This window comes from Gymnoscopelus braueri (genome assembly GCF_963280865.1).
Source record: "Gymnoscopelus braueri genome assembly, chromosome: 20".
Classification (NCBI taxonomy): Eukaryota; Metazoa; Chordata; class Actinopteri; order Myctophiformes; family Myctophidae; genus Gymnoscopelus; species Gymnoscopelus braueri.
Genome location: NC_137622.1, coordinates 42,045,301 through 42,058,387, shown reverse-complemented (window position 1 = coordinate 42,058,387; position 13,087 = coordinate 42,045,301). Strand labels below are relative to the sequence as shown.

General features: G+C 41.2%; 1 protein-coding gene across 5 annotated transcripts in view; it reads left to right on the top strand.

Annotated features, from left to right (window-relative positions):
• gpr174 (G protein-coupled receptor 174) overlaps window positions 1-13,087 on the top strand; it is a 99,678-nt gene that overhangs the window by 2,676 nt on the left and 83,915 nt on the right. For 2 of the 5 annotated variants that reach the window (XM_080415318.1, XM_080415316.1), the window contains 6 exons: window positions 3,291-3,482; window positions 4,264-4,394; window positions 4,785-4,928; window positions 6,575-6,744; window positions 9,113-9,503; window positions 10,514-12,643. In XM_080415318.1, the coding sequence (XP_080271444.1) occupies window positions 4,335-4,394; window positions 4,785-4,928; window positions 6,575-6,744; window positions 9,113-9,503; window positions 10,514-10,963 (1,215 nt within the window). In that variant the 5' untranslated portion in view covers window positions 3,291-3,482; window positions 4,264-4,334 and the 3' untranslated portion in view covers window positions 10,964-12,643. Of the gene's footprint in view, window positions 1-3,290; window positions 3,488-4,263; window positions 4,395-4,784; window positions 4,929-6,574; window positions 6,745-9,112; window positions 9,504-10,513; window positions 12,644-13,087 lie in introns of those variants that run through there. The other 3 variants (XR_013932200.1, XR_013932199.1, XM_080415317.1) reach the window with 3 other exon arrangements.

The following is a 13,087-nucleotide window of genomic DNA, read 5'->3' as shown; positions in this document are numbered from 1 at the left end:
GGAACAAGTACAGAGTAGAGCTAAAACTATCCATTATTTTCTTAGTGATTATTCTATCCATTTCTTCTTCGATAAATGGAATAATAATAATAATGAATGGAATCTTGGTCATACAATAGTGTCGCACAAAACATACTAGCCGATCTGCAAGTTCACAACGCGTTGTGTCTAAATAGATTATAATAAATATATATACTAATGTATTTTTAAGTCATCAGCAACTGTGCCCGAAATTAAGGCTCCAAAACTCACAGTGTGTGCTAAATCATTTTACCAGCCAAATACGTAGCAGCCACTACGATAGTAAACATCTATCAGGATCTGTTTGTAGGCGAAATTAAGAATTGAATGGGTATTCAATTCGGGAAAGCATCTGTGTCATTTTAAGATTTATTTGGCTATTCAAAAATAGCAGATATACAAGCTCATATAGCACGGTGCCACGCTATGAGCTTGTAGATCTGCTATTTTTTTTTAACCGTTTTTTTTGTAACATTTGTAACTCAAATCTTTGCTTCTCCAACTTTTCCACGTCAAGTACCCCCAAAAATGTATTTGGCCGAGGACCCCCATCTTGTTGTTGTTCCAGGGGCCCCCCAGAAGCACAGATCGAGTTTAAAATGTTCGCTTTAAAACATATATATATTAGGGGAGTGCCAATATATCGTCCCGCGATTTATCGCGATACGTCTATCAATTTTAATTTGTGGATCAGAGGGGAAAATATGATCATCTGTATACTGTTTGTAGTCACTGTCTCTGCTCTTTGAATATTGTAAAAAACAAAACAAAAAAAACAAAAGCATAGAATCCTAAATAGAGAGTTCAGTGATTCTTGTCTTAATTTGATCTCTGGATCTGACGTGGATATTAACATACTGTACATACTATAGTTGAGGGATTCATGTAACTATAGTTAAAGCAGCGCTATGAAAACTTTCCTCTTCTACCCCGGATTTGAACCTGGTTTCCTGCTTAAGTGCTGGCATCAGGGCCGCACCAAGGGTAGTGCGAACGGTGCGGCCGCACAGGGCCCCGCGCTTGGGGGAGCCCCGCAAAAAAACGAGAAAAAATAAATAAAAAATGAACAGAATCACATTTATTAAGAGTTATAAAAAGAAATAACCGCAAATAACCACCAAAAACTCGGAAATATCCGCCCAAAACCGCCAAAAAAGAAGCGCGCGCGCGGGGACGGGGGAGTTCGCACAGGGCCCCGCATTTTTCCCGCACGGCTCTGGCTGGCATCTTTACCATTGAGCTAATAGAGCCGGCCTGCTTGCTCAGGGGAGTACATTTACTCAAGTGCTGTACTTAAGTAAATTTACTAGTACTTTTACTTTACTGGAGTATTTCCAATTGGCAACACTTTTACTTCTACTCCACTACATCTCAGAGGCAAATATTGTACTTTTACTCCACTATAATTATTTAAAAACTTTAGTTACTAGTTACTTTGCAGATATAAATGATTACATAATAAAACATACATTAACCACTTTAGCCTTATTTCATACCTAGGCTATTCGAAAATAGCCGATCTATAAGCTCACAACGCGTTGCGATGCGACGCGTTGTGAGCTTGTAGATCTGCTATTTTCAAACATTTTAGTACTTTTACTTTTGGCACTTTAAGTACATTTTCATACCAATACTTTGGTACTTTTACTCAAGTAAATTTTTTATTCCGGACTTTTACTTGTAACAGAGTTCTACATTGCAGTATTGATACTTAACTTAAGTAAAACATTTGAGTACTTTTTCCACCACTGCTTACAGACCCTGCAGTATGTGCGTGCTATGCATTTACCATGGTGGCACATCCTCTTGTTCCTGTTACTTAGAACTGAGCAGGGCAGCCATGTTATTGTGGTCTGGTCTTCTAGGTAACTGTGCTATTTTCACTTCTGCTCTGTGGTGTGTTCTACTGTGTTAATATATATACGCAGTATGACGGGCAGAATTATTTTTGGAAAAAAGCTCAAGTACTGCACTTCTCTATAACGTCCCCTTCTAGAGAAGTTCTATCTCTTCTTTACTTTACTGGAGTATTTCCAATTTTCAGTACTTTTACTTCTACTCCACTACACATCTCAGAGGTAAATATTGTACTTTTATTTGAACACTCGTGTACATATATGCTGCCTAAACACACTACAAAACCACAGTGTGTGTGTGTGTGTGTGTGTGTGTGTGTGTGTGTGGTGTGGTGTGGTGTGGTGTGGTGTGGTGTGGTGTGGTGTGGTGTGGTGTGGTGTGGTGTGTGTGTGTGTGTGTGTGTGTGTGTGTGTGTGTGTGTGTGTGTGTGTGTGTGTGAGAGAAAGTGAAAGAGATGGTGAGATATGCACTGAACAATAACTGATGTGTATGATAGCATGTTCTCCTCTCCATACTAGGACAGGTAGAAACTGTGTATAAATTATATAAGCAAACAAAATGCAAAACTTGTGTTCCTTCTCGATGGCTTCTCTCTGGGCCAAAAAGCATCAAGATAAACACTGCTGGAGCGCTGTCACATAAACAAACAGGCACACATGCACACGCACACACACACACACACACACACACACACACAGTTTAACAATGTATTTATGTCCACACACAGGGTAAGCATACAGGGACACAAACATTTTAGGTGCAGTAAAGGTTACATTCACAAACTGTCCTCATGATACAACAAGCATGTCACTCAGCACTCCAAGTAGCGGCGGCTCCGCCACGTATGGCAGCAGAGACAGCACAATACTTTGCCAGCCTTTCTGTCTCGTCTTTGGGCATCCCAAGTTGTTCGAAACCCTCCAACAACCAGTCCGTAGGTATAATGTCCTTGGCTGGATCACCAGAGGAAACAAACTGCTTAGTCTTGCACTGCTGCTTGGTGTTAAAGAGCTCTCTGTAGTTGTTCTCATGGGCCTGGATGTCCACCTATTGCTATTTCGACAGCGGACGGACATAACGCTGGAAGGCCGCCAGGTCTATTGCCTCTCTTCCCGGTAGCTGTTCACGGGAAGGAGGGGCCGTCAGGTAGCGTCGGCTGTTGGTAGATTCCAGCGGTGAGAAGTGCCTTCTAGTATGCAAGCTACATAGTCCACAGACATTGCAAATGCATCCACTGCACCTACTGCATTGACGATGGTAGTTACAACGGGGCAGTTTAACGTCATGCCCAGGACACACACACTCACACGCACGCACACGCACACGCACACACACACACACAGGATGCCTCTTTCTCCTCTTTGCTGGATTTTTCGGAACAATTTACATTTTTTTCTCGTCTTTCCTGACAGGCTGGGCGATACTGGTGAGTGAATGTCATCACGATATAAGGCCTAAGTGGACGAGCAGTGGAGCTGTATCAGTCTGGGAGGGACAGTGAGATTCATCGTTCTCAACACTAACCCAGACTCTTGAGTCTGCTCCGCTTGTGGCCTTGTTTCTTGTTCTATTGGTCAATGAGGCGACAGAGGCCGTCCTTAAAGGTAGGGTTAGTGACATTTATTGGGGGTAAAAAACTAAAAGGTTTTTGTGGAACCCTGGCTAATAAGCCAAATATGCCTTAATACATTATAATTGTCCTTGATTGATCCTTTTAAAAATGTAAAGCTCTAAATTGTGATAGTAATCATTGCTATAGAGCGTGGGTCTATTTAGATCACGTTATTTACGGGTGTATTCTTCTTCGGAAGTCCTAGGATCACTCACAGGCTGTGGAAGAGCGCCCTCTATCGCAAACACTGAAAACACAGATTGACGTCTATAGACGTCAAGGGCAGTGAAGCGTTGTGTTTTAAATGACGTCACATAGACCAGTGGTTCTGAAACTTTTTCATGTCAAGGACCCCCAAATTGACACTTATTAGCCCGCGGACCCCCATTTGAAAAGTTATGCCAGGGACCCCCATAAGAGAAGATTTTTACGGCTCTAGCAGTGATTTTCAACCATTTTAATTTCAAGGACCCCCAGTTTGGCATGCATTAGGCTACGGACCCGTATTTAATGGCATTTATTTATCTGGGACCCCAATTTATATTGTAAAATCAATGTTAATTTAACTCTGAGAGTGTACAAATGGAACCAAATGGACATGTAAGGGTCCATTTGGTTCCTAACTATCTATCATTTAGCTGGGGACCCCCTGGAACTCCCTCAAGGACCCCTGGGGGTACCCGGACCCCACTTCGAGAACCAATGACAGAGACATCAATGGCACTCAATGAGTTAACACTTACTTTTAACAAAACAAAATATATCACTTTCAGAACCTTTTCAAGGCTGGTTGGTGAAACGCACGGGGGAGGAGGGGGGCGGGGCTCTGCCCGCCCACTATAAGATGACCGCAGCCAATCAGAACTGCAGTGGCGACGACGAGCTGCAGAGCTACCAGCACCAGGTCAGTGTTGATTTCGTCGACTAAAACTATAACGAAAAAAATTTCGTCGACTACCGTTTTACACTAACAAAAACTATATAAAAACTAAGCTATGATGACTAAAACTAAGACTAAATATATTGACAATTTTGTCAACAAATAAAAACTAAACAAAAATGTTAGTGAGGGATCTAGTGGAGAAGAGATCCAGTAGAACTGAAAGACAAGTCATTTTATCTTTAGGTTGCGCTCTGAAAATAAATATTTTCAGCATGCAACCAAGTGTAAAATCAGCCATTACGACGCCATCACGGCACCGCCAGAATACATTTTAGTCGACTAAAACTAGAAAAAAAGTTAAACATTTCAGATGACTAAAATATGACTCAAACTAAATCAACACTGCACCAGGTATATGCCATCGTCTACAGCGTCATCATGGCGCCGGGGCTGCTGGGTAACGTGCTGGCGCTCTGGGTGTTCCGCATCTACGTCAAGGAGACCAAGAAGGCGGTGATCTTCATGATGAACCTGGCCGTGGCCGACCTCATGCAGGTGAGAGGATGATGCTCCTTCATCTCTGATGAGCTTGTAGATCTGATATTTTATTTTACTACTTTTTAAACTCATTCATCAAGACCTGCAAGCCGATTCTACAAATGCCTTGTATGTATATATATATATATATATATATATATATATATGTGTATATATATATATATATATATATATATATATATATATATATATATATATATATATATATATATATATATATATATATATATATATATAATACAAATCTAAAATGACACAGGTGCTTTCCCGGCTTTAATGGGTTAAGTTACAGTAGTTAAAAAGGTCCTTTTGCAACACCTACTCCAAAGGACAGGTGCGTATTGGAGCAGGCAGTCAATGCACCAGACAGGACAAAAGAAATCCTGCACACTGTCTTCACTTTAAAAGGCAAGACCGCTTTGGTAGAGGTTTGGGTTGTGTAGTCACCTTGCCATGATGCAACTCCAAAGAAAGGTGGACAATAACTCAAAAATAATTGCTCCAGTGATTAGAAATTGATAATTCAGAATATGCTCCTCATTGACTCCTAAACAGCTCTCAAAGTCACTCTTGTATCACATAAACAAATGCAAACAAAGTTGATTCAGACAATATAGAACATCACCAAACCCAGTACTTTTTTTAAAATAAAAAATGTAACTTCCTGTTGCCTTATAAGTGCATTATAATGCATTAAAAAATGTGGTTATAATGCATTATAGACCCAACCTTAATATAAAGTCTTAGCGAACATGTTTCCTTCCATCCTCAGGTTCTGTCTCTTCCTCTGAGGATCAGTTCCATTAGTTAACGTGTTTGCAGTGGTGTAAAGTAACTAAGTACATTTACTCAAGTACTGTACTTAAGTATAATTTTGAGGAACTTTTACTTTACTGGAGTATATCCAATTGTCAAATTGTTTTACTTCTACTCCACTACATCTCAGAGGCAAATATTATACTTTTTACTCCACTACAATAAGTAGATTTTGATTATTATTACAAAGCATACATTAACCACTTCAGCCCTATATATTTCAGCCATTTGAAATTAGCCGATCTACAAGCTCACATTGTGTCGCGATGCGACGCATTGTGAGCTTGTAGATCTGCTATGTTCAAAGAAAAACATTTTGAACTTGTGAAATGGGACACAAGTTCTGCACAATGAGTACTTTTACCTTTCAGTACATTTTGATACCTATACTTTTGTACTTTTACTCAAGTACATTTTGAATTCTGGATTGTAGTATCTGAGTATTTCTGCATTGCAGTATTGATACTTTTACTTATTACCACCACTGACATGTTTCCTTGCATCCTCAGGTCCTGTCTCTTCCTCTGACAGTACGTTTTAACAGCGGGCGACTCTCGGGCGATCGCCGGGCGACATCGTCCAAAAGATCCATCCACGAAAATCCATCTTTCATCGCCCCCCCGCCCACTTCGCCCTATCGCCAGTAGTTGCCGGCTCTCATAGACATATAATGCACTTCCGGAAAATACTATCCTGAATCGCCCGCTGTTAAAACGCACCGTGAGGATCAGTTCCATTTAGTTCACATGTTTCCTTGCATCCTCAGGTCCTGTCTCTTCCTCTGAGGATCAGTTCCATTTAGTTCACATGTTTCCTTGCATCCTCAGGTCCTGTCTCTTCCTCTGAGGATCTACTACTACCTGAACCACAGCTGGCCGTTCGGCCATCCTCTGTGCATGCTGTGCTTCTACCTGAAGTACGTCAACATGTACGCCTCCATCTACTTCCTGGTGTGTGTGAGCGTACGGCGCTGTGAGCTCATCATGAGGCCGCTCAGGTATGCAAATGGAGGGTCCACTCATTTAGCTGTACAAATGATTGCAAATAACGATTTAATTGTATTTTTTTGGGGGTCCATTGAACATACATGGAACATAGAAATCAAAATTACATTTCCTTTTAGGCTTTGTAAAAAAGAAAACAAAATTGCACAGAGACGATATCCTCCTGTAATTCGACAAAGCTCTGTGCGGGTGGTGAGGCCAAAATCTCTTCTGCCCGGTTCTCCTCAGTGGCTGGAGCAATTGATCTGCATTTGCGAAGCCTGTTTTTCGCTTTCCCCAAATGTCAGCTGTTTATTAGCGTTTTTGTGTTCGCTGGCTCCCGGGTTGCCAAATCATGTGCGCATATCCCCCCCCCACGGGTATGGTCTAGTTAGTATAAATAACTTTCATATACACAGGAATTATTTACAATGACTGGTACCAATAAAAATACAAAATAAACGATAAGCGCTGTGAGCTTGTTGATCGTCTTTTTTCAGCTAAAGCTTTCCCCACAATAACGGAAAACAGAGAAGAGACTAGGATAGAGCCTTGAGGGACTCCGGTCACCCATACAGGGTTGTGGATATCAATGACTCACAACTTATTGACTGTTTATTTGAAAAATACATATTTAAACTGGAAAACTACTTAGAGAAAGCCTGGGACCTGAGGAAAAAAAGGCCTTGTACAGCCACTAGGGGATATTATGTACCTTATGTTTTTATTTTGCTTTGTTCTGTTTGTATCTATGTTGTATGTCAGGGGTGCCCATTACGTCGATCGCGATCGACCAGTAGACCGCAGAGGCTGCGCAGGTAGACCACCTGCAATGCCCCTGAAAAAAATAAAAAAAAAAATAAAAAAAGTTTTTTTTTTTTTTTTTTTTTTTTCCAGGCTCTAGGTGGCGCTGTGGCAGAAAACGGTGGCGCGGCACTAAATGGGGGGGCGCCAGGAAAAATATTGAAACAGTCCTAATGCCTTAAGGTTATCGCCCCTTACACACCGGGGCAATTTCTTTCATGCGAATAATACGTCTTTTTTTAAAAACCTTATAAAGTCAATGCAAGCTTCCACACCAGTTTCGCGGAGCGAAAAAAGCGTCTTTTAATTATTCGGAACGAGTCCGAATTTTGCGTAGGCCTATATTCGCATATTCGCTGGTGTGTAACCGCCTTTAATGTTGTTATTTAGCCCCCATAGGTAAATGTTTAAGTATTTTCATTAATGGGATAATAATTATTTGTTGGTTGGTAAATAAAATGAATGAATTACATTTTTTTTTATAATAAATCGGTAAAATCAGGCAAAAATAATAATTAAATAACCTAATCCTGACCCTAACCCTAAAACCGAAATAAAGTAACGGAAAAGAAACTAACAAAAACCAACCAAAAACCAGAAAAAAAAATAATAATCCACCCAAAACCGCGCAAATTTCGCCCACCATGCCTACCACCATGCCTACCACTCATGCACGCGCGAGTGGTAGATCACCTTGAGCTGGCAATTTCAATAGTAGAACTCAAGTTAAAAAAGTGTGGGCACCCCTGTTGTATGTGATCAGTAATACCGGTAACCATTGTTTGTATCAACAAATGTACTTTTGCATATTGTTATGTCTGAAAAGGTGTCATATAATGATTACATGATTATATGATTCTATTATAATCCCATGAGGGATGGGCCACGAGGTGGCATGACACTTAAAGGGCAAGACCACTTTGGTAGAGGTTTGGGTTGTGTATTTACCTTGCCATGATGTAACTGTAAAGGTGAGTTAGAAATCAAAAATAATCGCTCCATTGATTAGAAATTGATAATTCAAAATACAGTATGCCCCTCATTGACTTACATTGTATGCTGAAAAGGTCACTCTTTTAATACGTAAACAAACACAAACAATGCTGATTCAGACAAAATAGAACATCACCAAACCAGTGCTGTAATCTTTTAAAATAAAAATATCAACTTCCTGCAGATTTTACTATTTGAAGATCCGGATCCGGATATGCGGAACCAGTCCCGTTTTTCTTCTTAATACAAATAGCAAAAGCAACAAGAGTTGTCTGCAAGTTGTCTATATTGTCTGAATCAACTTTGTTTGTGTTTGTTTACGTGCTAAAAGTGTGACTTTGAGAGCAGTTTTACCGTACAATGTAAGTCAATGAGGAGCATATTTTAAATTATCAATTTCTAATCAATGGAGCAATTATTTTTGATTTCTTGTCCACCTTTGGAGTTACATCATGGCAATATAACTACACAACCCAAACCTCTACCAAACCGGTCTTGTCCTTTAAATAATATAATTCATTCATACATACAGATGAATGGAAATAATTATGACGATTATGCAAAGAAAAACAAATATTATGGCAGGTACAACTCGTCCAAGAGGAAAGGAGACATGTGTATCTGTGCCGTGGGCTGGCTGCTGGTGTGTCTGGGCTGTCTGCCGTTCCCCCTCCTCAGGAACCCCCCCATGAACACCCCGGACCCCATCACCTCCTCCTCATCCTCCTCCTCCTCCTCCTCCTCCCTGGCCAACGTCAGCCGGGAGGAGGTGAACAACGCCTCCTCCTCGGAGCAGCAGCAGCAGCAGGCGGTGTGCTTCTCGGAGCTGCCCATGGCCTCGGTCAGCTCCCCGACCGCCTGGACCCTGCTGGTCACCGCCGAGCTGCTGGGCTTCGTGGTTCCTCTGGTGCTGGTGGTGGCCTGCACCTATCTGACCGCCGCCAGCCTCCGGGAGCACAGACCGGGCGCCGTGCAGGTACGTTACGTACAGGGACCGTCGGCAGTGGTGGAAGAAGTACTCAAGATATTTTACTTAACCCATTAACCACTTATGTTACTGTATCAGTGGCTCTCAAACTTTTTCATGTCAAGGACCCCCAAAATGATTTGTATTTGGTTGCGGACCCCCATCTAAAATTATTTTGTTCCAGGGACCCCCCAGAGGCAAAGATTTGAGTTACAAATTATCGCTTTAAAAACATGTATATTCAAAGATTTGCACACATTTTCACGATTTCTCAAAAATTGCAGATCTACAAGCTCATAGCGCGGCACTTGTAGATCTGCTATTTTTGACTAGCCAAAGTGTAAAATAATGCTTTTTAGCTCAAATCTAAAAATGTTCTTAATGGGTTAAAGGGGAATACCACTCATTTTCGACATTGAACCATGTCATAATATACCTTAGAGCTGTTGTGTGGAAATAAGAAATGTTGCCTATCTATGTAATCTATGGTGCCTAGAACTGGATAATTGATTGTTGGGGTCATGTGATCAGTGACATACGGTCAGTGTACTCTTTGGCTCCGCCCTTCTAGGCTGCCTCATTCACTAGAATGGGGAATCTCACTTCCAGCTGAAACAGTGTGACTTGTAGTAGTTTATAATGTCATATGGTTTATATATATCACATTTCACAAGACATTGTACTTGTAGAAAATTCAATCAATTGGCGGAAAATGCTTTAACAAGTCTTAACTTTATATTCAAGTCGCTCAGTTGTGGTTTCTGCCCGACAGCAACAATATGCAACGTGGCCCCCTGGAGTGAGTGTGGAAATATAGTGTCCCTCTCCATCATCAATGTTGCATCATCCCTGCTGTAATGGATGGTGTCAAGGCATTCCACATTTTGGTGGCAGAGCAGTAGAATGAGAACTTTCCCACCTTTGTAGATTTGGGTGATACCAGATCATAGCAGTTCGGTTTCACACTTGGTTACTGATGATAATTATGAATGATGTAATATCATTATTGTGCCAAACAGGACCAGGGGGAGAAACGTCGGGCGCTGAGGATGGTGCTGAGCTGTGCGGTGGTGTTCCTGGTGTGCTTCGCCCCCTACCACGTCACCATGCCCCTGGACTTCATGGAGAAGGCGGGCGCCCTGGGCAGCTGCTCGCTCCGGAACCTGGTGCTGCGCTGTCACCCCATCACGCTGTGCCTGGCCAGCCTCAACTCCACCCTGGACCCCCTCATGTACTACTTCACCACCGAGGAGTTCTGGAGACGCCTGAGCCGCCCCGAGCTCCCCGACAACTTTGCGTTTCACGGCAGAACTTTCTCCGACGTCACGGAGGAGAACTTTGCGTTCAGCAGACAATTGTCCAACGTTACGGAGGTCGAGGCCAAAGGCCGACCCGACGAGGACATAGACCCCGAGTGTTGTTTTCAACGGACCGCCAACCAACCACTAAAACCCACTGAGACGTCATGATGATTGTTGTTTGAGGGGCACTACGCCCATTTTCAGCCTATCTCCATGTAATTGGTCCTCACTAATGCTCATTATGAGATGGCACCGGTGTTAATTTCGTCGACTAAAACGACTGTGTTTGACTGTTCGTCGACTACCTTTTTTCACTGACGAAAAATAAATAAAAACGAAATAAAAACTAAGCTACGATGACTAAAACTGAGACTAAATATATTGACAATTTCATCAACAAATAAAAACTAAACTAAAATGTTAGTGAGGGATCTAGTGGAGAAGAGATCCAGTAGAACTAAAAGACACGTCATTTTATGTTTGGTTGCGCTCTGAAAATAGCAGATCTACAAGCTCACAACGCGCCACGCTGCAACGCGTTGTGAGCTTGTAGATCGGCTATTTTCGGCATGCAACCAAGTGTAAAATCAGCCATTATGACGCCATCAAGGAACCGCCAAAATACATTTTAGTCGACTAAATCAACTGTAGATTTAGTCGACTATAATCTAATATGATATTTAGTCGACTAAAACTAGACAAAAACTCAAACATTTCAGGTGACTAAAATATGACTAAAACTAAATCAAAATTTGCAACAAGATTTTCATGCTTTATTGATGCAAGAACAATGGCTTCTATTGCAGCAGGCTAACTTTCCTGGAAGAGAAAAGCTGTAGTTTATTTTTGCTTAATTGGTATCCCCGTCGATGATGTCACTGGTAGGCAGGTTTCTGAACTGTCCGTAGCCCACCAGTGAGACGCGAGTAGACGGAAATTGCACCATCTTATAGTGAGCATCAGTAAGGACCAATTATATGAAGATGAGGTTGAAAACACGCTGGGCAAGACCTGGGCTGTTGGTTGTCTAGGAAGTGACAACCGGAAACGGTTGAATTTGACTGAAGTACCGCCCAAGGAAACAACGTTGATGCTTTACAAATCTGTTAACATTCTCCGTGAATGAAACGAGTGTTGTGATTGGTCAAAAAAATACCGTTTCCGGGGGAAACGCGTAACGACGGAAATCCTATCCACTCAGGACTTCCTAGACACTCGCTGCTTTAGGTCGTGACCAGGCTCTTCTTTTCGCAGATGAGTGAGGCTGGGACCGAGGCTAGGTTGAAAATGGGTGTGGTGCTCCTTTAAACCCACACAGCTAATTACAGAACAGCACCTTTAAAGGTAAACAGAACAGTGTATTTACACTCAAAATGTGAAACAGAATGTTTTTTTAAATACCCAGCTAAACCCTTTTTAAGTCTTAATAATGTAAACTTTAAAAATTATGTTTTTCCTTAAAGCAATGTTTGTTTTTTGTAAAATGTTCCTGTTATCTTTAACAGCGCAAGCTACTGTGAGCATACACCTACTGTACCAAAAGAGGTCCTGGAACCTAACATTATTCTATACAGTTGCTCTCTTCCTATACCATCCATCCATCTTCCTGTGGTGGAAACATTTTTTTGTCACATTTTTCACTTAAAGGGATATTTCACTTTAAAAAAAACGTTGGGTCATTGTATGGTCTACTCAGGCTTTTGTGAGCCCCCCAGACCGTTTTTAAGTTGCTTGATTCAGTATTTAAATATTTGATATTCATTTTATCAGACACGCCTTATAAATTCAAACTCCATTTTTAACATGTTAGATTCATCAAAAACACCTGTCCTTGGTTCTGGTGACTCACCCTGCCCTCCTAATACATGAGGGGGGCGTGTTTTTTCAATTACTTTTTTCATTTATTTTATATATTTTTTTTATTGTAATTAATTTTCTTCATTTTCCAAAATAAATATTAAAAATAAATGAAAAAAGTAATCGAAAAAACACGGCCCCCTCACGCATTAGGAGGGCAGGGTGAGTCACCAGAACCAAGGACGGGTGTTTTTGATGAATCTAACATGTTAAAAATGGAGTTTGAAGTTACAATGGGTTTGTATAGGAAGGGGGTGTATCTGATAAAATGAATATCAAATATCTAAAGACTGAATCAAGCAACTTAAAAACTGTCTGGGGGGCTCACAAAAGCCTGAGTAGACCATATAATGACCCAAAGTTTTTTTGAAAGTGAATATCCCTTTAAGTAAAAGTATCAATACTGCAATCTAGAAATAGTCTGTTACAAGTAAA